Genomic DNA, 26,753 nt, shown 5'->3' on the forward strand with positions numbered 1-26,753 from the left:
TAGGGAGACCTTAGGGAGACATCGGTCATTAGGGAGACCTAGGGAGACATCGGTCATTAGGGAGACCTTAGGGAGACATCGGTCATTAGGGAGACCTTAGGGAGACATCGGTCATTAGGGAGACCTTAGGGAGACATCGGTCATTAGGGAGACCTTAGGGAGACATCGGTCATTAGGGAGACCTTAGGGAGACATCGGTCATTAGGGAGACCTTAGGGAGACATCGGTCATTAGGGAGACATTTCAATGTCTCCCTAATGCCCCAGCTACCAGAAGGAGGCCAAATTTTATTGTCCAAATTTTGAGAGATGATAGATTAGGGTCTAAATTGAAAACATACAAAGTTTGGTTCAGATCAGATTAGGGAATATTTAATTATGGGACAGTAAAGTTTGTGCACGTTCTTATGGGAATGTCCCCCAAGTGACCCATTTTCGGTAAACAGCACATGTACATGTTCATCTACACATGTATGGTATAACATATTTCACCAGACCTCCATGTATTGTACTTGTGTGCGCATAGGTTTACATAAAACTGCAATTTCCTTTGAACGATAGCAAAAAAGGCAGATCCAGCGCCATATTTCAAGGGAGACCAAAGCTCTATTTTTTTAGGGGGGTGCAAAAATGGAACATTTCTTTATGTGTGTAATTTTTATGTTTGAGACAAAACTTTGGGGACTTGTTACATGCTGTGCGAGAAAGGGAAGTGAAATGCTCTCTAAAAGTCAATCCTTCCCTCATATTTACCAAACTTTTTTTGGCCCTGTGGGAGGGGCATGGTCCCTGTTTCTCTCCCCTCCCCCCTCCCAACTGAACAGTATTGAAATAGAATGTTACATCGATGGGACAATGCTGATGTGATCGGCACTCACAGCAGACACAGATTTTTCATACCTACATGTACATGTAAGAGTGGCATATTGAGTCAGTTGCCAATCAATCGATTGCCATTTTAAAAAAGCTTTTTGGTCGCACAAGTGCATGTGTAATTCACTGACTGAACATTGTGATAGCAGCTTGCTGCAGTGTGTCTGGAATGCCAGACAGCCCTTTCGCCATTGATCAACATTTATGATGTAATTTAATATACATTTTTAGGCGGTTTGCAATAACGTGAGCATTAATCATTGACAAGAATTCGCGGAAGCGTAAAGGGGTTACATGGACGTGACTGGTACACTTTCCCACTGTTTGTCATTTGTCACATCAGAATGGCAAGCAGATTTTTAATATTTGTTAATAAAACTTGACAATCACACAACAGCTGAACAAACACGGTTGGTTACAGTAAATGTACCGGTCAGCCTACATTTGTACATGTACATGTACTATGCATTGCAAAAAGGCCAGAAGTGTTACATTGTGCGTTTGTAATGTGAACTTGTATGTGCCAAATATTGAAAGGTTATCTGAATACATGTACGCAAGCTTATGAATGTTTTCTGAAAGCTCTAAGAATGTAAGTAGGCCTATGCAGAACTTGGTCAACTTTGTCAATGAAGGACAAACTTATTCATATCGGTACCTCCCCTGCAAAAATTCCAGCAACAACTATGAAGCCCAGATTTCTGCATTCAACTCCAAAGTGCACCCCGGGTAATTTCACTTGACAATTATTGGACTTCGAAGATTGATTCAGTCAGGCCGCATCAGTTAATTTTTTGGGTGGGCTTTTGTTTAATTCTTTAGTCAATAAATCTGCCTAATTCAGGCCACCACTTACAAACCTTCTGTTGTCAATGCCTTTGAAGGATCCCAGTGCCTGAAACAGTCCAACATTTTTCTCAATTCTTTCGCAGCCAAGAAATCCTGATGTGAATTTCTGTATTCTGTTCAATGCTACATGTATATGAGCCGTTCCATGAAGCTGTCAGGCACACAAAGCCATGTTTGATGACAATTTTGCATCCATTGATGGAAAATCTCCAAAACTTCACATTAAATGTCCCAGCTTCTTGTTACGAGTGGTGTGTGGTGTTCCCTGTCATTCATGTGGTGTCAAACTGGTGCCCTGAATCTAAATTTGTTACCAAAATGGATGAAAATGGCATAGTGCCTTGTTAAATATGAATCCACATTGCATCGGACCTCCAAATGCTTTGTAAAAATTCTAGGAACAGTCATAAGAGCTACAGCCAACATGCATGAGTAAATATTCCGAAGAGTCCCTAGACCTCATCCTCAGATGTGCCCAACCGTCACAAAATTTGCCCCAAGCTTCACAGACAGGCCCATGTTGCAACATTTTCATCACGATCATCGATCGTTGATGAATTACCAGGACCTTCTATTCCACAGCTAGTGCTTTACAGTTGGACCTTCCTCATCACCACTGTCTTTCGTTCTCATCCCTCAGGTCAAGGAAGTGACGGAGAAGCTGGCTTCCATGAGACGGGGCTCGGGAGAGAGCGAGCGGAGCCAGGCCCTCAACAAGAGGATTCAAGCCTTGGAGGCGGCCTGCCAGGAGAAGGAGGACGTGATACGACACCTGGAGAAGCAACTCACGGAGCAGGTGAGACTGCAGCTGTGTGGAAGGAGATCCTGTCTTTCTTTCAGAATGCTTGTCATTCGTGAATGCATTATCTGTGATTTGTGCCAGCTGATACTTGCATCTGTTTTGACTTGTACAGTACAATCCTTTTGAGTGACATTAGCTAAAGCCTAATGTAATCCCCTCCCCATCCCAGATTAAGCCCAAACCAGTACAAATTTGTTTCAGACTAACTAGAATTGAGACCAATGTAGTCCAGGGTAACTAAGACAAAAAGACAAGCGTGGCACTGGTCACCTAGAGCAAAGACGGTTGCAGCCCAGATCCACAAGAATTGATAATGCAGTGGGCCCAAGCCAACCAGAGCCAGTACAAACCCGGTCCAGATCCTTTCCACTCAGACAGACCTGGCCCCAGACTTTGCAAAGACATGTCAAAACTTCTCAGGAACAATTGCGGTGGGATTAAATTAATATCCAGCCATTTTTCACCAGGTGGTAGTCTGTAGGCTGGGAGACATAATTTAGAGAGGTCGTCCCAGTCAAGGTTGTAACCAGATCACGGGACATGGAGTTTACCTTCTTTCAGCTCTTGCCCTATAAAATCCTTGCTCTCCTGGATGGCTTCCCTTTTATCACCTTGCATGCACATGTACTGTATGGGAACTACACTTGGAAGGAGGGGGGGCGCAAGTTGTGGGAGGAGATGGGAACCCAGGGAGCTGGGGCACCTACGTGCATACATGTACATGTAGGGGTTGGCTTACAGACCGGGTAAAGGATCGGCGTTCTCAGTTCTTCCTCTTTTTTGTGGTGATCCAAGAATTTCATGTACATGTACATGTACAACCTGCTTATGGTAAGCAGTGCATCCTTAGTTTGAAAACTACCCATACACAGATAATGAAAGTAACACTCCATTTCAAGTTTGAAAATGTTGGAAATGATACTTTCACGCGAACCCTTCATCATTTTTCTGACGATTGCCTTCTCACGCAACCACTAAGCCAGAGACAGGCCAGCGTCTCATGGGAGCCGGGACTAATTTGCTAGGCCTACTGAGAGGTGAAAGGCAAGGGGTAGCAGCTGGCTAGTCCACAAGCATATCACTTTACTTCCATCAGGCGCTGTTTCATAACAGAATAGGAACTAATGGTCCAGTACAAATGGCACTTTAAAGCGATGGCTAGGTGTCCCAATTTTATTGTCTAAACTGCTCTGTCTTTATGTACATGTAGTTAAAAGTTATTGTGACACTTCATATATGTACAGAAGATTAAGATGGACTGTCACGATAGTTGAAATCAAGTTTTAGGTTTATGCCACTCCTACATGTACATGTATGATGTATGTAAAAGAAAATAATTGTGATGTGAAAATTTAGTCCTGGTAACAATGCAGAGTGAAACCTGAATTTTAACTGCCCATATGGTATTTGGGTTTAGGTTGTGCAACTTATTTCTGTAGAGTGTAAGCGTCCGTGATACACATCCAAATGGTTGAAGAGATTCGAATATTGCACGTATGTATTTTTAACTATGAATCATCTAAAGATACACTGTGTGATGTATACTTTTAATTTACATCATACCCGGTAATTTATCATTTATTTAGATGTAGATTTCTTTTTTAATTCTTCAAACAAGGCATACATGTATGTCAACTTTGTAGGTTTAATTAAAGAAGAATTTGCTGTTCCATTTGATAATATCACACTAGTATGCCATGGAAAAATCATGGCACTGCTAAGCTACAACAGTGATCTGTCCAGCAAAGCAAATTACAAATTCAAGAAGCTGTGGGCCCTACTGCGGGAGGCTGCATGCCCACTGGGAATTAGTTTCATGTGAAAACTTCTCCGGTTTCCAGCCTGTCAAAAGCACAGTACAAGTTGACACGTTGCAAGGCATTCGTCTTTTGTGCCTTGCAGGTTCAAACGCTCCATCCAGAACGCTACGTATTTGTGAGTGTGTACAGTGCGAACTTGGCTTTGCACAAAAGCCATGGTGTTAGAGGTTTAATTTAGAGATGTAAATCATACGTTTCATTTATTGGTGACATGTTCACTCATGCGAGTATCCATCCATGGAAATTTTCCTGAGGACATGTGTGTAGGCCTATACATAAAGCCGTTCAGTAATTTTTTTTTCACAGTAGATGCATTTACTTGTACATGTATTTGTACAGTGGTGGATCTAGTGTTTACAAAAGGGGGGGAGGGGCAGCGGAGCCAAATGGAGGAGCAAAGGGGCATATTTTAGTGATGTTTGGCTTCCAAGTTTTTATTTGTTACATATAGTAGCAGTAGCGAAAATACAGAGAAAAAAAGACAGCTTTCTCCCTCAAGATTAAAAAAAAAAAGGTAACAGAGAAAAGTCCCCCTCCCTGATCCACTACTGTTCATGGGCCTGTGTGCAGACTCTTCAGAAAGAAGCTGTGTGTTAAAATGGAACACCATAAACACATGCATTGTACATCACATACCATTACCGAGGTCCAATCATACCTTCGCTTATGTTCACATACATGTACATGTACTGTACATGTATGTCACTTAATAACTGTGCTGATGAATTAATGAATTAGGTCATTATATACTGTACTCATATATACTGGTATATGGAGTCCAATTGCAGTTACCCAATTTACCCTGCACAAAACTGTACACTGCTCTGTACGAACATGTACTTTAGATATTAGAAAGGTTCACGTACCAACGGCAGTGCATAAACACATTTAGTTCTACTATTATGTACATTGTACATGTAAACTTATGTGAGCGGTCAGGCATTGTTTTGCTCTATTTGCAGAAATGCATACAATCTTGCATGAGCTGTTTGAGAGTCCAAAATGGCAGCAACCAGTGAAAACCTAGTGTGTGGCTATAATACTCAAAACCAAAATATAAAAATGTAAAGAAACAATGAGAATCTTTTTATTTTCTCTTCGATGTTTTCAAATTGTGCATAGCAAGTGAGATATTGTGCCGCATGAACATGCATGGTTGATAGTGAGTTATGTATGAAATCCATAAGACAGCACCAACTGATGGCCTATCCAGTGCACTAACTGCACTTGTACATATACATGTACATACATGTACATGTACGGTGGGCCTGCCTGTTTGCTTGCAAAACTTCTCCAGTTGTTAACATGCCTCCTCTAGAAAGACTGAATAAAGTGATGTTTTGTGGTACACTACATTCATGTACATGTGGGCACATATCCCAACTGGGTGTCTGATACTTTAATGTTTTAAAATGTGAGGACTGTTAGTATAGAAAAAAGACTCTAAAAAAGATGGTAGAAAAACATGAATAATGTTTTGGGGCCTTAAAAGTGCTCGGTGGACAAGCAGGTCATGAAATATTTTGAAGTTGCACACGGGTCTCCACGCAATTACAAAAATTACGTATTATATAGTCCATGTTCATATACCGGACCGGTAGTTATGGAATTGTTTTGTTTTCTGATTGCTCCTCAGCGAGAACTCCGACTGGAGGACAGCCGATTGGTGGATACCAAGATAACTCAAATCAAGGAGTGGGTAGCAACTACTGTTACTCAGGTATTTAAACATTTTGATTTGACACACAATTTATGCCCAGCGAATCCTAATAACTTCCCAGTGGTTCAGCTGACCAAACATTTATACCGAGATGTCGCAAATGCCAGTCAAATTGAAGGGTTCCAGTAAATGCAGTAGGTCTATACGGGTACGTACATGTCAGTATTGTATCCGAGACCTTGCTGTCCAAGACCAAGACCAGGTCTCGAGACCTACAGCACTGATACATGTACTAGTACATGTACATTTATGTACTGATAACATCACACTTTGTTAGTTTCCCTATGGAGCCAGTGGGGCTCATGGTCCAGTGAGCATCATAATCAACCACACAATGCATAGCACATGTCCAGTGGCTCACAAAACTTTTGCAAAATGCATCTTGATAAAATGCAAACATTGCTGACTTTTTTTCAAAAAGACAAAAGAAAATCCCCACAAAAAATGATGAATCCTTCTGAAGGGCCAACTAGTATTCAGGAATTGAAAGAATCTTGGAAGTTTTAAATTAAGCAAGAAAAAAACCTAATCGCTATTACTGCATGCAGTCACGTTAAGTAACTCTATAAAACAGGCACGATACAATATAGCATAGACGAGGTCGTCAGGATGTGACTTTTTTTTTAATGGATGTTGAAGTCACATTCCCAAATTCTAGGTCCTTTTTCAAATGCATGTCCAGGATTGACTTGTATGTGACGTAACAATACCCACCACATCTTGTTACATGTGTACGGTACTTCATTTGTTCTTTTCACAAATTCAGGCAATTTGGACGTGAGCTTGAAAGTCAGTGATTCAAAAACATTCAACGTCCATTCTGACAGAAACTATGAAGAAGCATATTGTGTCCATTTTAACAGTGTAATTCCCAGTGATAATTGCTTTGAGATTCTTGCATTCTCAAGCGGGAGTTTCTTTGTCTGAACTGTCCCACTCCCTCAGAGGAGGGGAAACATTCAATATCCTTTCACTCGGTGTCATCCTTTTGACATGTGGTATGCATTTGGCATTTCAGCGGCTATTTTTACGACGGGATGAGGAAATGTTCTGAAGCAGTCCATGTAGTCGATTTATAGCATTACACAGACACAAACCCTTAGAGAAATCCGTGGACATGGCTGCATTTACGCTACCTGTATGTGGTGTGCTACTGATACACTCTAAGAATGTTCCACTGTTCATTTGTTCACTTCCTCTCGAATTCATTGTGAGATATAAATAGACTTGGATTTTCTCTTAGATTTGCCCATGGTTGTCACATAATTATGTATGTAATTCATGTACATACAACTGTACATTGCCGGTGCATGTATGCACCTGTGACATTTAAATTTGTCACATTTTTGGAAGTACCCATTTTGTAATGAAATATTCATAAGAGTTGTACAGAGTGCAAAATGATACCTGCATAATAAATGAATATCATGTACAATTCATACTGTGAATGGTCATCTACATCTACAGTATGTATTGCACAGAATCCTTTTAAGAACCAAATTCTCCACAGATTTCTTTAAAAAATGTGCTGTAAATGCACATGTACATTGTACATATATGCATACATGGTACATACATTGTTAGAATGTTCCAGTAGTCTGTGAAAATGGTCGTTTCCTATTCTACAAAATTACACAGAATTCTGAGAATCTCCGGAGTGACCTCAGTTATGTGTATTTGCACAGAAGAGGTGCAAACTACATGTATGTCTCTTTGTTTTGTGCCTGTCACATTTGAAATCTGTCTTGTGCAAATTATATAGACATACACGTACCAGTATGTTGAGAATTCAGCATTTTACAGCCAGTCACATGCATCTTGGACAAATGGATTTTTAAAAGGTGTGTCTGAGCTCTTGAACCAAGCTATTATCATTCTAAAGCTGGGTAGCTCACATGTTCATGTATTCCTATGGGCCATGTTTTCAGTACAACACTGTCCCAATGCCTGTGCACTGTGCAGTATACCATGGAGGAAAGTGTAAAACTATCAATGCTCACAAAGAGATATATTTCCCAGTTGCATTGATGCCTTGAGCACTGACGCAGGAGACATGTCATGCTAGCTGAGCATGTACAAATGAGTTATCAGCCTGCTTACTATCATGACAGTTCCATGTTGTCGATAACGGTGCCGGTTCTGGGCATTCAAACATGGCCACAGGACTTGATGATTGCTGTCTTTTACGTGCTGATACAGGTGTAGAGTGAAAACACCTGTGGGCATAGATTGACGAGGTTTCTGATTATTTTCTGATGCATCTTATGGCACGCAGTCCAAGCAGGCTACCAGTATGGATGGAGATTGCCACAGCAGCAGTGCTCAGATAGCAGTGAAAGGAGGGGTCACTGAACTTGTGAGCTTTTTGTCCAGGATTCCAAACCTTTGCTGTAATAGATACATTTACATGTATGCTCACAACTGGGAAGCTATTATGTGTTTCCTGTTGGTTGACTTGGGGTGAGGGGGTATCATCAAGGCGGTTAGGCCTGCATGGGAGATCTACATGTACTTAATTTAAAAGACCCTGCCCATTTCCTGAGGACAGTGGAGCCCCTTTGTTTCTCCAGCGATCAATTCTCTGATCTGCCATGGCACAACCTGTGGATACCCTGGGTGTGATCTACTGGTTTCTCCATACATGTACACTGTAGAGTCTATATTTTTCAAGGGTACACAAAGGAAGATGGAGACTGTACAATGTACAAGTACAGTAGGAGGGGTGACTCTTTTGTGGACTCGGGACCAGAAAGCAGAAAGTGAGAAGTGAGATTTGGGGGGGGGGGAGATAGGTCAGAGACCTGGAAGTTGCAGAGGACCATTGCAAAAGCAAAATGATAACATCCAAAAATAAAATCAAACTATGCACTTATTTAACATTTGAAGGAAATGGGCAGGACCACAAAACATACATGAAAAGATAGTGTTTTGCCAGCTCAACTTCAACTTCAAGAACCTACTTTGTCTACCGCATGCAGAGCGATAGGCTCTCTGTGGATGTCTTTGTTCCCAGCCTCAATCAGACCTATTGTGTCCCAGTATGGAGACTCCAAGGATAAATCAATTCTGCCCTCTGTAGATCCATTGTTCGAGTTTCCCTTCTGCCTGAGAGTCCCCTTCTCCAGCCTCCACCCTGCCAAGTGCAAACAGACCAAGGCCTCTTAATCATTTGACAGTCTGTGTTTATTTTTTCGTTATAATTTAGCAATAAAGGAGATGGCGGCCTGGGCAACATACGCTTGCAATATTTTCACCAGACTGACTCATGGGACAGTTATTGTCTGGGTACACGTATTTGCTGTGTGTTGAATGGGGGGAACGGTATCAGAGGTCCCATTTGGATAATGAGAACATTGCGCTGTCAATCACAGAGACCGCATGAGTGACGGCTGGCGTATTAAGTCTCATTGAAGTCAGAGGAAAGACGGTTGCAACCTGATAGCACAAAGCGCTGACTATCTTGCATCTGTCTGCGTCCCGGCCTTGGCAGATGGGTATAATCCTGTTAGAATCCGGCTGCCGTGAGGCTTCATCTTCTATTTTAGTCCTGTCAATAAATGAGACATGTCATGTACACATGTGCGTGTACACTGTACATGTACATGTACATGTACCGTATACAAAGATGCTGCAAGGCAGGATGTCCACAGTCACAATGCAATTAAGAATGAAGCTTTGAAATTGATCCCAGCCACTCATTTCAGGCCCTGTTTAACACGTTTGTGACACTAACACAGTTTTAATCACCACATGTTATTTTCGGACAGAAACTTGGCTTTCCGGATAGTGAGAGCTTTAACATTATTATCTTATTTCAAATTGTGTATCTTTTTCCAATGTACAGTACAGTAATATAATTTTAGTCACTGTACATAGGAAAAGATAGATGCAGGTATTATGTACATCTATACATTGCGGAAGAAAAAGCCACCTCTGGCATCAAACTTTTTAGTAAGCAGCTACACTGCTCACATGAAGTCAGGTAACTGCTCAGGTGACATCACTGTTTTGCATAAATTAGCATAAAACAAGCCTTTCAACATCCTTACACCTGGTGTAGTTACTTTTAACATGAAGAAATTTTGAAGAGGATGTTTCATTCAAGACTTAATAACACTCTGTTGTATCAGACCTGCAAAATGTTGCGAAAATTTGTAACGGGACATCATATCGTTCTGAGGGAGACATTATGGATAAATGAGCTTGCTCAGTATGAAGTACAGGTCAATTTTGGTGCATGTGTATATACTGGAAAGACTTCTTAAAAATTTTTCAGCTTCCATTGACAGAGAAGCAATATGAACATAAAATTGTGAAAGTTTGAACACATCTCAACAGACGCTCTGTGTTGAAATTTGAAAATCTGAATGCACTTTCAGGTTTGCTTTTATACTGCATGTGTGCACATGCACTTTGTACCATTAGCATTGACCAGCCTTCAGAAGACAAGTCTAACACCATATTTAGATTTACTTTCTTGCTTGGTTTTTCAGCTCATGGCTGAGCCATTCCCCGAACAGATCCACCTGAAGACTGTCTTTAATTGGAAGCAGGATAGGGAGAAATCATGTACTTGTACTCTCCTCTCAGACAGCAGATGGACCTGTCATGTTGGCAGGCCAGCCCTTATCCTTGTCATTGTTTGTTGATCTCTAATAATAAACCACAGGCTTTTCGCTGGTCCGTTTTATAGTCAGTGTGAAATTGGCTGGGGGGGGAGGGGAGATTCAGTGTTGGTTGCTAGTTGCCCGACTGGAGGCCAGGGATTTGGTTGCTGAGTGATTTGTGAGGCCCATCAAACTTTGGTATCGGTGGAAATTGAAAATTTGTCTCTGCCAACAGTTGAATTATTTATGACAAAGGAGAGAGTGGATTTTGGTGAGAAGTGGTCTGGCCCAGGGCATGAATGGAAAAAAAAAACAGAAGAAACCTGTAAGATGAAAGAAGTTCTGCTGGATGAATCGTGCTGCTGAAGACCGCTTGTCTAATTTCAAAGATTAAGTTAAAACTGAGACGAATTGGTCAGACACATTCACCCTAGTCGCCTGGGCATCTTTGTGAGGATGCTTGCTTCCCCAAATCCTCTAATCCCAAAATAGCGACTGTACATGTAGTGGCTAGTAGGCATACCCAATGCCATGAGATTGCATGAAATGTGACTCGGTCCAACAAAATGAGTCGCGACAAGGCTCTTTCTGAAAGAATCTTTCACTGTGTAAATTGATACGAACCCTCAACTTCTGCCACTTTAATATTGTCCAGTTCCATCAGGATGCCAAATTGAGTGATAATGTACATGTACCAACATATCAAAACAAAAAGCTCAGTTTTAGAGAGCTTTCTAATGCAGATTTAAACAAAATAACGGTAATGAAAACTTGCCTAAAGACTCATTTTGTGGGATCCAGTCACAACTTGACATTGCATCTAGGAAATTAGGGTTAAACGTCCTTCAAGCAGCCTGTAAGTAGAGCAATCCACCCACTTCTTCCCCCATGCAGTCCTGCAAGACCTTCCGAAACTTCCCGATGAAATTCAAAAATCTCATTTGGTTAGGGTTAATAGTCTTCTTTCAAGGAGTAAATGTCTCGTGCATATAACCCATCTATCTTTCATTCTGAGAATCTACAGGTCTTTGAAATAGCAGGGAAAAAAAGGACTGCCATAAAGTCTACAGCATACCTTTATTGGTACAAAAATATAATCTAATTGTACATTGGTGTTTGATTTCAAACTCTGAAATAAAAGGTGACACAAGTGAATGATTTGTCTAATTACATTACCCATAAGTTTATTATTTTTTCCCCATGCAGTTGGAGGAAGAGAACAGATGTTTGCGAGCTGAAAATGTGCTTTTAAGCACTGGACGGGAAAGCTTAGAAGGTACATTTACCACTGAAAAGCACAAAATGTTCTACTTGCACAAAAGTGTGACTTTTGTTTTTTCAAATTAAAAAAAAAGGAACAAACCTAGGGCGTTATTTGAAACAAAACCCTCATTGCGTATGCATAAAAGCATTCCTAGAATTCTGACTCATCTCTGTGTGTGCACAGTACATGAACATAGGAATGCAGCAATCTGTCATGGTTGCATTTTTATTACTGCCTGATGTTGGCCCACAATTGAAATTAATTGACCATCAGAGCAAATAGAAATGTGCAAGGCAGGTTTTAGTAACCCATTCATTCTGCAGGTTCATGTAGCATGAATCCAGGCATGCATTTTAGGACGCAACTCTGGAATCAGACACAGTTCTTTTTAAATTAACTTCTGATATTGAAGTGTTGAGTGTTAAAGCTCGCCAGATAACCCTCAGAAGGGAGTCCTGTTACAGGGCGATGTGGTCAAGTGGTTAGGGTTTGTAGCTTAGGGTGGGGGGTTCAAATCCTGGCAGGCGGTCACGTGTTGTGACTTGGGCAAGTCACTTCACCCCTCTGAGTCTCTCTCTACCAATCTGAGGGGACACTGTTGCAGTGCACTGGCAGCACACTCTGTCACATTAAACTTGAGGGACACACGCTTTTGGCAAATCACAACATCCCATTGATAGAGGAAGCAGGTTATATACATGTCCAACCTGCATATGAGTTTTGCCACCCACACAATAAATACATACAAATGCTTTCTTTTTCTTTTGTTTTTCCAAAACTGTCCAGATTTGGAAATTGTGTCAGCGCTAGCTCACTGTCAGCATTGTCAAGTTCTCTGGAAGCAGAATTGTCTACTGTTGAGTGGCAATTCCACAAAACTTTGTTTCATAATTCCATGTTAAGTTTTCAAATCGATTCTGGTCATTAGAGGCACACTGTGCACGATTCTCATGTCGATTTGCAGTTCTCTATGTCTTTTTCTCCTCAGTCAGTGTCAATATGCCACCAAGTAGTTTTCATAGCTTTTGTATCTCACTTTCAGAGGGCACAGACCAAGAACCAAGTCAAAAACCATCACCACCTCGGCCTACATCAGTCCTGTCCGAACCGCCTGAGATTCCAGCTCGCCCCACCTCGTCTAGCATCAGGGAACACCTCCAGAGCATCTTGGATGAGAGCAGATCGGCCGGAGATGCCCCCAGGAGGCCCAAACCCCCGGCGCGAAACAGGAAGAGCCCCGACGAATCCCACGTCTCAGCCCTGATCCAGGTTCATGAGGAGTTCATCAAGCAAGGGGAGGAGAGGCCCCTTAGGGATGAGACCTTCAAGTGTGCAGCCTGCGAGAGGCGCATGAAGCTGCAGGACTCATGGATGGTGGTCCGGGAGGAGGTGAGCAACAACACCTGGCCCCGCAGGCAGCCCCACCACGCCCATGATCTCACCAAGCAGCACAGCTATGACGAGCATGGCCCAACGGTGAGCAACATCACGTGTGAGCCAGAGCCACGCCGGGACCTCATCGTGCACTGCGAGTTTTGCGGTCACGACGGGGTGCCGGTGCACGTGGAGTCGGATGAGGAGGAACCAACACCAGGGATGCTGTCCTCAGATCAGTTGCTTGGCAGTCAGGCATCCCTGATGTCTTTGTCGGATAGTTCTCTTGCCCTGCAAGCTCCCCCGCCCACCCCTGCGTCCCCAGGCACTGGAGGAGCTAAGAGTCTTGCCCACAGCTTGATTCAAGCCAATGATAACCCCACAATAACCAATAATAACAACGACTCACCCTCATCAGATGCAGTAAAGCTGCCGGGTACCCTGGAAGCTCTCGCTGACTCAGTGTCGGCAACAGCCAAGGTTCTTCACCAGTCGTCCAACAGGAACAACAACCAGACTCCATCCTTTTCGGAGGCTATGGTTGATCACACCCTAGACTCCTTAGAAGATGCAGCCCAGTCGCAGATGGACACTGAAACTACTGCAGAGGACGACGACGACGAGGTTTTCCTCAAAGATGGGTTTGTGCCCGAGTCAAGGAACAGCGACTATGCCGACCTTTTCCAGGAGGAGATTGAAAGCAGGCCCCCAAAGAAATCCGAGAGCAAGTACCAGAGCCTGACCTCCTTCAACACCACCGTGGTTTTGGGGAAGGACGACGACGACTACGACGAACCGCCTGATGACTTCTTCAGCATGGACAGTCCCGAGGAGTCCGGTAAACCGGACATGAAGATGGTTGAAAAGAGCAACCCCACCCCACCTCCCCCTCCTCTGCATAAGATGCCACCTTGGGTAAGAACAAGAGTCAGCTGTGGACTTCCTGCATTATTTACTCCCGATTAAATACTTCCATGCATTGATTATTCAGAATTTGGGGGGGGGGGAGTTGACTATCTCAAACCACTGTGAACAATAAAGGCTTCCATTAATTCAAAAGACTGTCCAAAAGTCTGTTTACTTCTAAACATGCTATTTTCAATTGAAAAGCACATTTCAAAGTCGAGTGCAGCTTGAAACCTCTTCCTTTATTTATCATTTTACCACTTTAATGATCGTGACTAGATTATTATGTCTGATTTTAGCAACTAGTCACATGATCCAGAACACCGTACACTTTTTTTAAAGTAATTCATTCCAGACTACACCTCTTCCATATATACTCAGTCAGCTACTGCAGACAGACTTGGCGAACTCCTGATATGACAACATTCAGCAAGTGCACTCACAAGTGTACACATACACTGTGTATACTGACGAGTGATTGTTAACTATAGAAATCAGAAATGGTCAAAACTACAGCAAACGGTTCTCTTCCAACAGTAACTTCCTTTCAGATTCTGTGCCCGTTGCGCACACACAAAGGCATGATATTCCTCTTGTGAAACCAAGTAGCTCCTCAAAGTCAAATTTTTCACAGAATTGTGGGTTTTTTTTAAACTTCTCTTTATCGACAAGTAGTACATTTTCATATTTGGTTTTGTTTACAACAGGAGAACCGTATCTACACAATTGCAGACAGAGGGATGACCTTATCGTCTTGCATCAACAACATGGCCAGCCCATCTAAAAGTAAGTGCTGTACCGGTAGTTGAATCTCCATAGGGTCAAAGAAACACAGCCATGGACCTTGTAAAACGTACAGTGCTTAATTTAAAAGACCAGGGCTAAAAGACCAGGATGAGTTTAGAACACAACGCTGTCGAAAATGTAAAATAAAGAAAAGAAACTATTTAGGGTTTTATAAGTAAACTGATTTATTTCAACCATACAAAATATAAGCAATTCAACAATTGAAGGAGCGCTGTTGGTTTCCCAAGATTCAGTTTTTGAGTTGCAAGTCACTGTCCTTGTCATGTGACAGCACTGTAACCAGTTAAAATTTTTCGAGTACCAGTGCTTGATTGGGCACTCTAGAATTCACAAGTGCGCAGTGTCTTCGCATGCGTCTGATTGCAAAGTTGACGTAGTAGCTGCTATTAGTGAACCACATGTGACTGTATTTCAACCAACCAGAATAAAGAATCAGCAAGAGGTGAGTTATAAGAGTGGCTATGACAGTCTTCCAGTTCATTGTACTCAACGACTTTTCTTAGCAAAATGACGCTCAATCATGTCATGGAAGTTTTCATATTTAGTCTCAGAAAGTCCTGGGAAAACTCATGGAAGTTGGATTCCAGATTGGTCTCCAGGTCTCTAGTCAAAGCAGAGAAGTTTGTCTAGAAGATTTACGTGCTTAGTGCAAATCAGCTGAAAACCAGTGATGAGAAGTATGCAGTTCATGGCATTTTGACCGGTATTCAGCTTTTGCTGAGCGATACTGTCTTTGCTTAGCAAAGCTCCCTTGCTCGGTAGCTCTTTGGAAAATAGCCGCTAGCCAAGCCAGACAGATCTCCTCAACAGACCTTGAGGTGCTTCAGTTAATTTGCAGGCCAGTGTAATGGCATCCACCCGTCGGAATTTCTCAGTGGACCTCTTGTTTATCTGGGGAGGAGGAGACTCCAATTGGGAGAGAAGGGGGGAGGCTTGTTTTCCCACGTGGTGTTGAAAGCAGAGGAAACCTTTCATTTTCCCAGGATGTCGTTTAAAAAAAGAGCCGTCTCAGCTGATAAGAAAAAAGTTATCCGTAAACATTCTGGTCTCATGGGTATTAGAGTGCCTGTGCAGAGGGTCCTGACTTTGCCCCCAGTTTTTTTGCTAACAACTCAGGTATCGGCCACAAAAAAAGGTAGTCCAAAAGAAAAATAGTTTAGCTGTGTTCATTTCAGTCAGTGTAGATTTCTCCCTGGAAATACTTAGTTAGCATTAATTGGCATTTGGGCAAACCATGTGGGTGATAAAGTAAGCTATGGTGTACACTTCGTGGGTAGTAATCGGTGTTGTTTTTTGGGGGGTGCACGCATTCTTCAGAAGATAGACGTTAGTGGCCTTCTTGCGTTTGTCAGGTAAGATGAGCAGAGTGGTGCATGCTGTCTTGATAACTGTTTTTAACACGTGAAGTTGACCCGTGCCATGTTTTCTTCCCTTATTGGCACGAAGAAATCTTTACACAGTCTTGCAGTCGCTCGGTCTCTTGAATGCAGTAGCTTCCAAGTGTTTCCATGGAGACACTTGAGTTTTGTCAGTCTGTCGGTCTGTTTTTGACCTAATGGCAGTTCATGGTACATGTACATTGTATTAGTATGTGCATATATGCGTCCTTTATAAGGGGTACAATGGGAAACACTCTTAATGGTACATTTTGAAGGGATTCAAGGCCACAAAGTTTTATTATGAGTCCGTAAAGCATGGCTGGTACTTTCAGTAAAAGTGGGACAAGATGCTGAGATCGTAATTTGGTTGGGTTCTGAAATGCAGGTTTTTCTAAAGAATTGATATTTTGTGCAAAACGAACATGGTACTGATGGTTCTCCATTTTCCAAAATATTTTCCAGCAAGTTTTGTAATAACACTTGCCTGACAAATCACCAACAGTATCAAGTGTCACAACATAAGTTTTCATTTCCCAGTTGGTTACATGTGAAATCACAATATAAATGCTGCCATTTGTAACCAACCAAAAATATCTCAGTTTACCCACGTGCCTACTATTAAAGGCAACATCATACTTGCTAATTCACCAGAAAAGGTGTAATCTGCCAGAAATTAGGCCAGTTTTAGTATTTCATTCACAGTTATATGTTACATGGCAGCTCTGCCCATGAAAGACCATGGGCCAGTTTCATAGAGCTGCTCAAGCACAAAATTTAAGTGGGAAAAAACTTTGCTTAATAAACAAAGGTTACCAGCTCAAACTCTATCTAATTGTCATGCTAACCCCAAAAACAGCTTCGTACAATGCCAAGACAATATACATCACATGGAGTTTTGGCTGGTTTTACCTGATTCATCAAGTAAGGTCTTCTCACGCTTAAGCAAATCTTGTGCTTAAGCAGCTCTATGAAATTGGCCCCTGTTTACTCCCTGTGATATATGCAAGAGGACATTTTGGAATCAGTGGAGGTCCCTGCAGATCTACCAGACTGCAGATGACAGAAAAATAATCTCATCATAATTGTAAAATACATTGCATTTGTCCAAAGCTGTTGTGTTTCTCCCCTCCAAAGCTTGTCCTGCCCCTATATGCCAATCTTGGGAAGGCTCCAGCACCGCAGCCATGTACAAAGACATGTCCGTACCGGTTTATACCACTCTCAGAGGGGTAAGTATTCCTTGACCTCAGTTGCCCCCCCTCCTGTTTTTGATCTTCAGTGGTATATTGAGTTGAAAACTACAAGGTCTTTTTTGTCAAGGTCATACCTCATTCATTATGCATTATATTGATCAAAGCCATTTAGTCTGGTTTGTGTTCTAATCCTGTTGTGTTATTGATAAATAACTAACTTCCACATTTATTAGACATACATAAAGGAAGAAATGCAAGATTTTCTTTCATTCTGAAAAGCTGAAAAAAAACTGAAAATGCTGTGTGATTATTGGATATATGTGAAATTTTTAACATCTGCTGAAGAGCCCAGGATGCAAATCTCAGCAGGTTTTAAGGAAAAATGCTGTTATATTTGCTTTTAGTGAAGTCTGCCTTCCTTTCAAATTGGAATGACAGCAGAGTTCTCACGTTGTCATTTAAAAATACACCAGCTTGCTTTTAATGCTGTACTTCACAGGAAATTATATCAGTTTTATGTTTTTCTCTCACAGATCCTGTTATTCAGAGAGAAAAAACAAACTTTCCTTTCTACTTATTTATGCTATTTAAATACACATTTTCCTGCCCCCAACTTGAAAACAAGTTAAATCCAATTAACGCACTACAGGGAGAAAGACTCCCAGGAGAGTACTTCTGCATCCTCGGTGGCATCCGTCCAAACCTCACACAGCCTTCAACTTTTTTTATTGGCTGAATCCACCCACAATTTTTTTTTATGTTTCCTGGTTTCCTTCACCTCCATCCCTCATCCCCCCCTCCTCTCTTTCTCTCAGCATGCTGACCAAATACGCAGCACGCCATTCAGTGGGGATTCCTCGGACTCCTCAGATGAGGAGCACTGCCTTGGAGGTGGCGGCAAGCTCTCCCAGCACATCCAATCGGCCGTGGGGACGCTGGGAAGGAGGCCCTCCCCAAGCGCCTCGCCGGCCAAGAGTGGAAGCAAGATCGGTGGCAGTGGCGGTGGCGGCAGCGCCCTCGCAAGTGGGAGCCCGTCCCGGAAACTCATTGGCATTGGAGGCACGCCCTCCACCCCAATGCTGGGCCTAAAGAGGGGTAAATAACGCAAAGCCTCACATCGTCCCTTAATAACTGTCCCTTTCTTTCTGGCAGATCCAAGTGCAAGCTCCACTTGTTCAGGTGCATGTAGTAATCATGCTAAAGGGGTGATAAGTGTTCATCATGAGTACTGAATGCAAACTTGGCCACATGGAGACTTGCTGATTGGAATCAGAACTGTGTTTGACTGGACTTGTGCCTCAGGCTTCTGATAATATCTTACGTTATGAATGTCGCCATAGTTGAAAATGTCGTCTGAATGCTTTCTGATGATGCTAGATACTCAGTCGTAGTGTGATATACTTGAAGTACAGAAGTCAGACATCTCCTACTCTGATGAGCCACTTCGACAGAGTACAGAAGCATGACGTCATTTGAACCAGGAAGCGTAGTGCAAACGAATGAAGTAACGTCGGGCACGTGTTGGTTCACGCATTGGTTCTCCTGCTATTGCCTACTACGCGCATAATTTTGACTTATTCACTTTGGTACTCTATAAGAAAAGGTCAATCAAGAACAGCGCACCTGGCATCATGCCCAGCTCACACACGCTCAGAGCATATTAGTCAGCACGCTGCCGCAATAGGGCAGACCTCACACATGTTGCTGTTCTTGAATGACATGCATGACTTATGTACATGTACTTCATTTTGAGCATGCCCTGTTGACTAGCTCACTACTCTTCCGGAATCAGTTCATAGGAAGCCTGGTGCCTATTGCAAATATGCAGTACTAACATTGAACTTAAAGTGCATATTTTGTAAGACTTGTATTGTCGGAAAGAGTGGATGGGTTTCCTATTCTGAACCCTTATTGTCAAATTGATAACTTTGGTGCGATTGCATATTGCTTGCATGTGGTGTTGTACAACATTTGTGACTCAACCTGACAAAATCAGTCACAAGTCACCAGAGCCACTTTTGAGTTAAAAAGTGCAGAGTACAGAAGGGTGAGGTCGTTTGAACCAAAAGAGAATCTTGTGGAATATGAATCAAAAGGAACTCTCCACAGTTTTCACTCAAATAATATCAGCTTTCATTGTGGCTCAGAATGCGAACACTTTGTGTCGTGTTTTTACGTCAAGCCAAGAAAGTAGAACAGGGACCTGTACAGAAAGAGGGTTTATTCAGAGTTTTTGAAACAAATAGATGAATGCTTCATGTTTTTGCAGTGGCAAGACTAATTTATTTGATGACATCAAGAAATCATTCTTACTATTGCATTCATAAACATTCACGGTTTTAAACTAGAGTCAATTGTTTAATATTTGGAACCCATATAGAGGATTTTGAGTCACATGATTTTTGAGTCGGCGTTCAATTTGCACAGATGTGTGTGGAAATGTGCATGCCTTCGAAGTCTCTCGACATTCTGACTTACATGAAACTGCCAATAGAAATACACACTTTCGAAGATGCAGGCACCTCCACAGACATGGAATGCTCCCTGAAATGCCTATGCCCGTCAAGTTACATCACATGAAAAACCTCTATATCCGTAAGAATAGTGAGGTGACAAGTCATTTTATTGCCAAAGTATTAGCTTGTTAAAAGGTACAACACTGCATGTGTGTCTTGTTATTAAATCTTCAATGAACATGACAGGTGCACAATACAGGGCTTCTCAACCAATGGCATACATGTACCTCTCTTTTTTGAATGCCAGGTGTGTCTGCCCAGTCAGGTAGCTCAGAGGCAGATTATGCAATACCCCCAGATGCAATCTCTTGCAGTGACAGTACAAACTCGGATGAGCCTGAGCCCAAACTACTCAAGACTTGTGCGGCCTTTACTGCCGAGAACGTCCGTAAGGTCAGTGTGTCTAGTCATGCTACCGCTATCTTCAACTCTGGTCTCGAGGGCTTTACTTCTCAAATATTTCATTGACATACCAGTAGGACACCAGCAGCCGATTTCACGAAACTCGTCTTATCTTGCAACTCATCTTAGAACTTGGGACGAGTCCCTGCGATAAGATCGATCTTAGCTAAGACCCGTCCTAGGATCGATTTCACGAAACGCTTCTTTGGCAAGACGCATGCATAATATCGTTAAATATTTTGCTCATTATTGGATGAGGATGACCCGTGTCCTGTGCGCGGCTGTGTCGTGTTTGATAAAGTTATTTCCTGCGATACGCGCAACAGCCGTTGGTAGCTTTGCACAGTAAATTCAAGATGGCTGATTGGGTGAAAAACACCCGGCAAAAGTTCGTCTGTTCTACTTCAACACACGTAAGTATATACATGTACGTTTCTAGATAAATTTGGTAGGTTTCAGTGTGTTCCTCGTCATCGTTTATGTTGTGTGCAGTCGGGTCGCATGGATCGTTAGATTGCAATTTCAAAAGAAATTATTTTGAGCCCATTCATTTGGAATTTGGAAAACTGAGAAAATACATGAGGCCATTATCACAGTTCTTCAAAACTTTTACAGTGTTGATAAGTTGAAAGCCTCTATGCGGTGCATTTTTCTTACAGTCACTTTTGTTGGCATGTTAAACTCCTCTTTGATGTACGAAAACTGGTTGAAACCTTTAAACAGCTAATTGGTGTGAAAAGTGTAATTTTTATAAGATTTGGAAAAATGACTAGGCTTTTCCAAACAGTCAAGGAGGGGTTGCAGTCATGTACATGTAAATAGAAGCACGCGCTGTTCGTGTAACATTCTTTAGTGTATAACATTTTGAACCTAGAGTATGCCCTTTGAAAACATTTCTGAGAAAAAGTTGCTAATTTCCATTTACTTAAATGCCAAAGGAAAATGGAAAATTGTTATTGTCAAGTAGAAAAAGAGATTTTTGTGTACAATTTATGCAAGATTGATTTTTGTTGCCTTGATCTGCATTACTGAATTCTACTGAATTTGTAAATTCGAATTAGCATTAACCTCAAAGGCCTTTTATACTAGATATAAGTGCCTAAAATAAATTGAAAAGGGGTCAATTGAAAAAAATGTGCAATCTCAGGGATTCTAAAAAAAAATTCCATTACATGGGTCCTTTAAATTGAATTTTGAAAAAAAGTTTTACGTTATGAATTCATAACCAGTGTTACGTTTTGTGTAATATTTCATGAAAGGAAGCATGGATACAACAGATTAAGTCAGACTAAATAGAAAAATGATGACATTTGACTATAATTGCATCTGAATCAAAATGGAATCAGTGATTCCAACAAAAAAGTAAACTTGAATTTTGTTCATTTAAAATAATTGTTTTTTCTTGTCAATGATACTGACTACTGAAACAAATCTACTCGGATTTTCCAATTTCAAGCTTCACCCAGCTGATCCCCAAAAGCTTTTCACAGTTTATGTTACTGCAGTCAAATTGACCGGTGCTTTTCAGTGGTTCTTTTTTACGGTGTGAAACAATTATTTTGCTGCTCTTCTGAAACATACGCCAATTTAAATCTATGGCTCTAAAAATCTGACCTGACTAAAGTGGCGCAACAAAAATAGGGCTCCAGTTCCGCTGATCTGACTAAAGTGGCGCAACAAAAATTGAGCTCCAGTTCCGCTGATCTGACTAAAGTGGCGCAACAAAAATAGGGCTCCAGTTCCGCTGATCTGACTAAAGTGGCGCAACAAAAATTGGGCTCCAGTTCCGCTGATCTGACTAAAGTGGCGCAACAAAAATTGGGCTCCAGTTCCGCTGATCTGACTAAAGTGGCGCACCAAAAATTGGGCTCCAGTTCCGCTGATATGACTAAAGTGGCGCAACAAAAATTGGGCTCCAGTTCCGCTGATCTGACTAAAGTGGCGCACCAAAAATTGGGCTCCTGTTCCGCTGATCTGACTAAAGTGGTGCACCAAAAATTGGGCTCCAGTTCCGCTGATATGACTAAAGTGGCGCAACAAAAATTGGGCTCCTGTTCCGCTGATCTGACTAAAGTGGTGCACCAAAAATTGGGGTCCAGTTCCGCTGATCTGACTAAAGTGGTGCACCAAAAATTGGGCTCCTGTTCCGCTGATCTGACTAAAGTGGCGCAACAAAAATAGGGCTCCAGTTCCGCTGATTCGACTTAAGTGGCGCAACAAAAATAGGGCTCCAGTTCCGCTGATTCGACTAAAGTGGCGCAACAAAAATAGGGCTCCAGTTCCGCTGATCTGACTAAAGTGGCGCAACAAAAATTGGGCTCCAGTTCCGCTGATCTAACCAAAGTGGTACACCAAAAATTGGGCTCCAGTTCCGCTGATTCGACTAAAGGGGCGCAACAAAAATAGGGCTCCAGTTCCGCTGATCTGACTAAAGTGGTACACCAAAAATAGGGCTCCAGTTCCGCTGATCTGACTAAAGTGGCGCAACAAAAATAGGGCTCCAGTTCCGCTGATCTGACTAAAGTGGCGCAACAAAAATAGGGCTCCAGTTCCGCTGATCTGACTAAAATGGAGCAACAGGCAAACCTCAGATGATCCTACATTAAACTTTAAGAAATTCAAGTCCGTCAGTTTTCATTTTTTTCACCCACATGCCCATCCACTCGTCCGTAAGGAATTTTTTTACGTGTCTTTCTTTGGGGGAATATTTTTCAGATTTTAGGTTGCTTGTCGGAAAAGATCGGAACTGTGTAGCATGTTTGCCTTGGTAAAATTGAATTTCATCAATCAGAGGATTGGAAATTTCATGAAGTTATAATAGTAGGGAAATTTTAGGTAACATGTTGCTGTTGTAAAGCACTGCATAGGAAAGATGAAAGTGCGCCACGTTAGGGGCTGCACTGCACCACGTCAAGGACGTCAACAATACAGCCTTCTTACCCGGGTGTCCGGCTCCAAGTCATTTTCTACTTTTTCCAGAACTCGAAATATCCCTTCTTGCGTGAACCTATATCTTCGGAAAACTTCCTCATCTTTCAAGCGATTTCTCCTGTCTCTAAATATTCTCTCTCTCCTTATTGCCCGCCGAGCTTGGTGATCAGCAACAAGCATAAGCCCCATTTCGCTGTTTTCTACAAAAATGCAAAGGTTTGCATCGAGATAAGACGGCCCCAATACTGATCTTAAGTTAAGACGGGTTCGGCCGCTTTGCTAGGGAAGTGAGGATGCGTTGAACGTGTCCTAAGTTTGGTGAAATCGATCCTGGGGCGAGACGCATCTTAGGATGAGTTACCCTTCCTAAGACGCGTCTTAATGTTTCGTGAAACCAGCCGCAGCTTGTGCCAAATTGAGTTGTCCTTGTTAAGTCCTTTTTTAATAATGTCATTATCAAAGTCCTGGAAATGGCAAGGCAAATCAAGGTACATGTAAATCCTCACAAACACGTCCCAGTGGTCCGTTTTCGCTCTCCTGTGACCACAGTTGGAAGGCAGAATGAGATTTACTATTCTTTATGCCTTGCTTAGTTTTGAGGAACTGTGCATTTTCTCAACCTTTACAGTTTAACTCAAACGAGCATAAAATGTGCATAATACCAGAGTGGAAGCCTGCTGCTCCCCTAGTCGCGATTTCTTAATTGTGTTCATTGGATTAGCCAGCACAGCTGAAGTCGTGGTTGCTTTTGTGATGGCAGTAACCTACACCTAATTATTTTTAAAAGTGTCCGCTCTGTTGAATGCTGACTTGTTTGTTCCGGAATGCTCTATATTAAGTTGGAACTGCTAATCTTAAGATGTCTGATTCCTTCGCGTGTATTTTCAATGTGTTTTTTTGGCATACTCATATACATATAAATACACTTGTCAGATTTGACTTATTTGCATGTTTTTCTATGCACTAATTGGCTGTGAAATGCAGGTTATTTGGCCAGAGTGCTTGCATTTCTTGCCAGCCGGGGATCTAAATCCCCCCCTCCCATTTAGTATTCCTGACAGAGAGACGCAGTTAAAACTTTTACCCCCAGTCCAGGAAGTTCAAATTATCCCGCCGCTGGACAGATTTACCCCACAGTGGAAACGTTTGACATTTGTCTTGTTTTTCATGGGTGCGGAATGTTGTCAGCTTTGGCATCATAAACACGAACCACGTGTTCCAGCGTCCTGTTTTCCAAAAACGTGCCTTTTGCTTTCCAGTAAAAAGGGGCCAGCTTTCTCGAGACCCCTGGATCTTACAAGGAAGTTTTGGGGAAATTGAGCTGGGGAGAAGCTGGCATGATTTCTCGGGGGAGCCAGTGGCCCCTTCCGGCTCTTTAATTCACTCAGCGTGTTTCAGATTGGCTTTGGGTTGGTGCGCAGTGTTGCCTAGGAAATTATTCATTGAATCGCTCAAATCGCTGTTGGGCATCAGTAATGAAGCAGTGTACATGTAAGAGCTGTGAGCTGAGAATGACCCTAACTCTCTTCATTAGGATTCATGCATTTCTTCCAGTTAAGACAGAAAGAAGGAAATTTACTGGTGCTTTTTAATTTTCTGAATGCATTTTCCAATTTGTGCAAGGTCCTTCTGAAGAAAAAGAGTGCTGCGAATTCTTATAGAAGAGAAGAAAAATGTTGTGTAAAATTTGATCTGTTTGCCAACAGGGTCCCCTGGAGAAGAGCGGTTGGCTGACCAAGTTTGGGGGGAGGATGAAAAGTTGGAAGCGGCGTTGGTTTGTTCTAAGAGACGGTGAACTCTGCTACTATAAGTCAATGGTAAGTCACTGCTGTTAATACATTGCCTCAAGTTTTGGAGAGTTTATTTCAATTTCCCGGGCATGGTCACAGCCATTTCATTTCTGCCATGGTGTGAAAATGTGGTGTTTGCACTCTTGCACCCCACCATTTTTGATGATTTTTACCGTGGAGTTGTCACATCTGATGAAAGTTCACAGTGCTATTGTGGCAGTTTTAACCTATGCTCAGAGCGCTGAGAAGGACACCTGTTGACGGATGATGGTGCAAGTGTTGTTGAGCACTCATTGGGTAGACTTCATTTCTTTAGAAATCAGATCTGTCAGAAGTGCTGCTACATATATATAGTTGCTTTTCTCAAAATGAGGAACATGTAGGTTCTCATGGTTCACTGCAGCATGTGATCTATATTGTTGCTGTGTTAGAAAATACGTGTAAGCACACGCGATGTTCTAAAGCTGCTGGAAAAATATGATGCCCAAATTCTTATCTTCAGAAGTGCAGTGTGCATGTATGATGGGGGTGAATATGTACTTACGTGTAAATGCGTGTATGAGAAATGGCTTGGCTATTAACCAAAGTGTCCAATAAGAATTAGTGGAGACCAGTCTGAGGAGACGCCATTACTATGGTGCCACCACACCGGCGCGCATTCATTTAACTTGAGTGTGTATGCTTCAGTAAGTCACAGTGCCCCATTGGTTGGAGAGGCTTGCAAGGCGTATTTACCACCAGCATGCAAGCCTGCAGCCGATTTCATGAAATGTGGGGTAACTTTGAACCATGCGTAAGTCTTGTGCCACAAATTTATGCTGTTGCTGCGCGATATGCTAACGTTCAATTTCATGAAATGTTGAGTAGATGCGCCACAGTTTAATTATATTAAATTTCTTGGACGAGGACAAAAACAGCTTTTACGACGGCTGTTCTTATAACAGCAGTCATCAAACAGGCATTGAATCACATCCCCCTGCAATTTTGAAAAAGTTTTCGTCTTTTTTCGTCGGAACTGGATAAAAAGTTTTGCAGTTTTCTCACAGCCAAACAAGTTTATTTTTCCCCTTTGGAACAAAGTTGCCCATTTCTAGTATAATCTTTAATAATTTCAGCAATGACGAGGCTTAACCAGACCCGATAAGCAAGTCAAATCATTCATTTTCGCTTCGTTTGGCGCAACTTACGCCATCTAAAATGACTAAGTAAGTTACGCCATAATTTGTTGCATAAGTTGCGGACTTACTCAGTGTGTGGGTTTTGTGAAATCGGTCTTAATTTGTTGCGCAACTTATGCAATAAAATGTGGTGTAAGTGGAGTTACACCATTACGTAAAGTTTTGTGAAATCGGCTGCTGGTTCAACCGCAGTCATGGCTTGGACTATTGGTTACTCGATTAGTGTATAGACGAAGCCACCATGATTTTGAATTTTGAACGGTGAATTTTGGATACTTAACCAAGTAACCGCTTGGTGAGGTAGTCACTTGGGATAGGCTCGAGAAATTTCAAGTCATTTGGC

At 42.0% G+C, this 26,753-nt stretch overlaps 1 protein-coding gene across 2 annotated transcripts in view; it reads left to right on the plus strand.

The window, feature by feature from the left end:
• Positions 1 to 26,753, plus strand: part of LOC110979222 (pleckstrin homology domain-containing family H member 1-like) — an 82,516-nt gene that overhangs the window by 24,349 nt on the left and 31,414 nt on the right. For both annotated transcript variants that reach the window (XM_022234819.2, XM_022234820.2), the window contains exons 4-12: positions 2,362 to 2,517; positions 5,980 to 6,063; positions 11,877 to 11,946; positions 12,977 to 14,223; positions 14,922 to 15,000; positions 17,535 to 17,629; positions 18,409 to 18,688; positions 20,357 to 20,502; positions 25,149 to 25,259. In XM_022234819.2, coding sequence (XP_022090511.2) covers positions 2,362 to 2,517; positions 5,980 to 6,063; positions 11,877 to 11,946; positions 12,977 to 14,223; positions 14,922 to 15,000; positions 17,535 to 17,629; positions 18,409 to 18,688; positions 20,357 to 20,502; positions 25,149 to 25,259 — 2,268 coding nt within the window. The remainder of the gene's footprint in view (positions 1 to 2,361; positions 2,518 to 5,979; positions 6,064 to 11,876; positions 11,947 to 12,976; positions 14,224 to 14,921; positions 15,001 to 17,534; positions 17,630 to 18,408; positions 18,689 to 20,356; positions 20,503 to 25,148; positions 25,260 to 26,753) is intronic.

This window comes from Acanthaster planci, linkage group LG01 (genome assembly GCF_054643075.1).
Source record: "Acanthaster planci isolate LZ-2023a linkage group LG01, COTS_SCS, whole genome shotgun sequence".
Taxonomy (NCBI): domain Eukaryota; kingdom Metazoa; phylum Echinodermata; class Asteroidea; order Valvatida; family Acanthasteridae; genus Acanthaster; species Acanthaster planci.